Here is a 4564-nt window from a genome sequence, read left to right as displayed (position 1 = left end):
TTAATGAAATATGAAATATTAAAAAATTGAATTATATTTTTAAATATTTCAGTATTTTCTTATATTTATAATTCTCTTGTATTTTAAACTTTTAACGAATAATATATTTAATATATTTGCATGATATTATCAATTTCATGAGTTTTTTCTCTTTTATTGTTTTAATAATGAGTAATCAGAGTAATTAATATTTTTTCTTTTGTTGTATATATAATTTTATCTTAAATAATTACTTTTTTTTTAATTCACAACACGAGGGATATGTTATAAAAATAACATTTAATAATTTGGCATCAAAATGTTTTAATCATTCACTTGTTGAAGTTCATGTAACATTTATTTATACGATATTATTATTACACAACATACTTAAAGACACTTTCATTGCTTAAAATAATATAGCATTATCTATTGTACGAACATAACTGCGCATAAATATTGCTACATGGCAGTTTGTTTTTTGTTAATTGTTGTTGTCCTAACGCAATTAAGAAGAAGACAAAATCTGAACAATTTGTAATTGTATTTACATGTGTTTTAGCTTGTATTAGGGAAGAAATCATTCGTCTAAATTGATATGTATTTTATTCCCTGCGAATAACATTAATTAGTGATAAATTAGAATACAATTCTTTCTATATTATTAATAATATTAAAAATGTCTTTGTTCGCACATTTCTTCATTTTAATGTGTCTTTATAAATAAGATTCATATAAAATAGAAGAAGTTTTTTTATACGTAATAGATATGACCTTTCTTGTTAATTACATTTAATATTAATATTATTATTAAATGGAATAATGTTGAATAAATCTATGAGTGACATATAGGTATATATAAATAGTTAGTTATTAAATAAAATTAATAAAATATAAGAGACTTATATAAGAGATAGTGATGTAATGAATTTTTTACTATGAATAGCTTGTACCATAAAACTTAATCAAAGTTAATATAACTCTACTTTTTTTTATATAATAAATAAATGAGAAAAGTCATAAGAATAATGTAATAAATATACAATTGTTTAAATATTGCAATATTTTTCATTATTCTGATGATGATGATGATATTGATGATATTATTGTGCAAATCATTTGTTGCTGTATTATCTCTTTCTTAAGTCTATATGAATTTTTAAGATGAACTATTTTCATACTATTGTCACGATAAAATTGTAAGTACGATGAACACCATATTATTTTTAAGAGAAATAGAAGAAGAAGAGAGAGAGAGAAAGAGAGAGAGAGAGCAGTTAATATTTAAGGTAAAAAATTAGTTAAGATGCTGTAAAATCAAACAGTGGCATTTCAAGCGGCGTTAATGGTGGCAGGGGTGGTAGATTTAGTGAATGTGTTTCTTCTGGTCTGGTTTCATCATTAGGACTTACAGATACAGTGCGTAAACGTTCTTTTAATTCTGTTACTTCTTTTTCTTTAATTTCTAGTTGAGTTAACAAGCTTTCAACGAGGCTACGTAAATGAGAATTAACAGTTTTTAATTCTTCTATTACTGTGGTTGTATCTTTAGGGTATTTCGACGAATTACTACTTTCTGAGTCTGGTACTAAAATTAAGCTTATCAGACTATCCTGTTCTTGGATAGTTTTAAATATAGCTTGACGCAATGAAGTATCATTTTTATCCGACGTAGATTCTGCGGAATTTCCTCTTTCGTTTTGTTTAGATATTTGTTTAGAACTTCTTTTTAGAATTTCTAAATCAATCTTATATTCTTCGTATTGTACATGCTTCATCCTGAGACATAAGAAGAAGAAGAAAAATAGAAAAAATTGAATTTGCAATTTCATATCCTTTCTTCTCTTTTTCTTAGCATTTATAAATATCGTGAAAAATTATAATCAAAATAATTTATTTATTTACCTAACAATAGCTGCTTGTCTTTTGTGATAATCTCGTTGAAGTGCAAGAGATTCCAAAGTTATAGCTGTATGCATAGATCCGGAGGAAGGTTTATAACTTGAACTATTTACACTTGAAGCTTCAGATTTATTAAGGTTGGATTGCAGTTTTATAAACGCCTTTGTTAGAAGATTAGCAACAGCTTCGTGACACTCTGCTGCTTCCTCAAAACGTCCTTCCCTTAGATATGCATCAGCCCTCCTTTGACGTGCGTGTGCCTTCAAAATTAAAATAATAAATATTTATATAGAAATGTTGAGCAAAACATGAAAGAAAAAAATAACCTTTATATATTAAAAACTTTATCTACGAGTTCATAGCTTCAAAAATTTACTTCTAAGATGGAAGTATTTAGCTGTGTAATATTTTATAATTTGTACTCATACAAGTTTTAAAATAAAAAATCAAATCTTGCTTTTCAATTAGATCCACTAATAATAATAATAATGTCATCAAGTTGTTTGAAATACAAATATCAGGCATAAATTAAAATAATATTTACATATAAAGAATAAATGTTAAATCTTTACTGTATACAAAAACGAACAATATTATTTACCATACGACATACTAATAAAACAAAGAACAGTATTGAAAGAGTAAAAAAGAAGTTTCACAAATTTAATTCTAAAGAAAACATTATAAAAAATAATTCATTTTTATTTACTTGTATCAAAATTTAAAAAATTCAAATAAATGGTAATTATGAACTTAATAATAACCACTGAAAATCACTTATGTATTTGTAGGCTTAAATTGCTTGATTTGATTGAATTCCTTTATATGTAACAAGTAAGAATATGGTACGACATTGAACTGATAGTCATGGTTATTCTGGTCAATACCGTTCTATCTTATTGTTAGTAAAAAAAATATATTAAAGAGTATGAATAGACCTTCAGATAATTTTCAGTTTGATATGAATATATACATATATACATTTAATGATATTATTTCTAAGATTGTCTCTTTGCTTATGCTGCTTTATTTCAAAACATTACAGTTCTTATCATCTTTAATGAATTTTTATCTACATATACATATACATATACATATACAAATACATATATTTTAACGATAATAATATAGAAAATAATACAAAGAGTATAGGAATGTTATTTCTTGTTGATATTTCTATTGTTATGCATTGTAATTTAAATTACTTTTCCAAATTTTTAGGTTATATAATGACACAAAATTACAACTAATAAAAACAAATAATTGCAAACATAAGTAAAGGTATTTATGACAATAGAAAACTTGAAATGATATTGTAATACACAATGTGATTATTAAGAAAATATTTTATTACAAAGTCTCTTTTTTTATTAAAATGAATCCATATAAAAAAGACCTTCCAGTCATTATCTTGTAAGATATTTGGCTAAACAAAAAGTAACATGGTTTACTTCATCAAAATAATTATTTTGAAGAAAAATCTATTTATCGATCATTGTTTTCTCATAAGTAACAATTTTTCCAATTTCTTTCTAATTATAAACCAAATATCATTGCACTATATTCATTTGACAGTAATTGTTCTTAATTAACATTTGTCAACTCATATCATATCTTTTGTTTCACTTTGCCATCGTCAACTGGTAGATTGATTAAACTTTCTAACGATAGATAAAATAAGAATTATATTTGCAATGTACATATCTCTTCTTAATTTTGAATGCATCATATTGAAATAAGTAAAGAAAGTAAATGAAATGTAATGAGACAAAGGAACAAAATTCCAAATGAAAATAAAAAGATAACCAAAAATTAATACAATAAAAAAAGAGTATTATTTATGAACTTAGAAATATTTAAATAATACATTCAACTAGCTCTATTAAATAAAATACAAGTAATAAACAAACAAATATGGTAAATAAATGCAAGAAATAAATATAGTAGATAAATATAGAAAAAAAAAATAATCAAAAATAGGAAGAAATAGAAGGAAAGATAAAAAATATCATTAAAAATTATTTACAAATAAGTATAAAAATATAATAAAAAAGAGAGATAAGGAAAAAAAACAATATTTGAATGATTTCTCAATGTGTAATAGGAGGAGACTTAAATCGAAAACGAAGAAAACATACATTCCAATAATAAAACATCTGATGGTACTCACCAGGTTCAAGGCAGAAGCCTCCATGACTGATCAGCTGATCGAACGATATTAAGAAAACAGAATAAAACACATACTTCGTTATCATCCGCAGAAGGTTTTTGTAAAAGCTTATTCTAAGTTATATCAATTGAGCATTATTCCAGCAAAGTATGTTTTGATATAGTTACTAAAAATCGTTGCAAGATGGCGATAGTTGTACATCTTAAACGAATAGGGTTAACTGACGCGTTTCACATTCTTGTTATGGTATATAGTTTTTAATTAATTTCTTTGTTAATTATGCAACGCATTTACAATCGTTTTACATCTGTATTATTTTGAATCGTAGAGATTAATTATATGGTACGTATTATATTTAAATAATCTTAAATTGTTTTTTAATACTAATCTAATCGTATTTATATAAATTTGATTTGAAAATATTAATAACCATGTGTGTGTGTTATAACCTAAAATAAATAATCTTATATTAATATAATATGAAAAAAATATTTGCATAAACGATTATTTATT

At 24.1% G+C, this 4564-nt stretch overlaps 1 protein-coding gene across 1 annotated transcript; it reads right to left on the bottom strand.

The window, feature by feature from the left end:
* Positions 1 to 286: 286 nt before the first annotated feature.
* LOC107066947 (uncharacterized) lies at positions 287 to 4179 on the bottom strand. Its single transcript, XM_015322022.2, has 3 exons — positions 4052 to 4179; positions 1885 to 2141; positions 287 to 1758 (listed from the first exon to the last, which is right to left on the bottom strand). Exons 1-3 carry the CDS (start codon positions 4073 to 4075, stop codon positions 1281 to 1283), a joined length of 759 nt encoding a protein of 252 aa, XP_015177508.2. The 5' UTR covers positions 4076 to 4179; the 3' UTR covers positions 287 to 1280.
* Between the last annotated feature and the right edge of the window lie 385 nt (positions 4180 to 4564).

This window comes from Polistes dominula, unplaced genomic scaffold (genome assembly GCF_049000335.1).
Source record: "Polistes dominula isolate Pdom_NZ unplaced genomic scaffold, Pdom_raw_medaka contig_28, whole genome shotgun sequence".
Lineage (NCBI taxonomy): Eukaryota > Metazoa > Arthropoda > Insecta > Hymenoptera > Vespidae > Polistes > Polistes dominula.
This window is presented reverse-complemented; position numbering and strand designations above follow the sequence as displayed.

Excerpts from the sequence above, each read along its gene's own strand:
- LOC107066947 (XM_015322022.2), bottom strand. The coding sequence starts at position 4,075 with ATGGAGGCTTCTGCCTTGAACCTG. Across the intron at positions 2,142-4,051 it reads AGGCTTCTGCCTTGAACCTG|GCACACGCACGTCAAAGGAG; the intron begins GTGAGTACCATC and ends TTAATTTTGAAG. Across the intron at positions 1,759-1,884 it reads AGACAAGCAGCTATTGTTAG|GATGAAGCATGTACAATACG; the intron begins GTAAATAAATAA and ends CTTATGTCTCAG.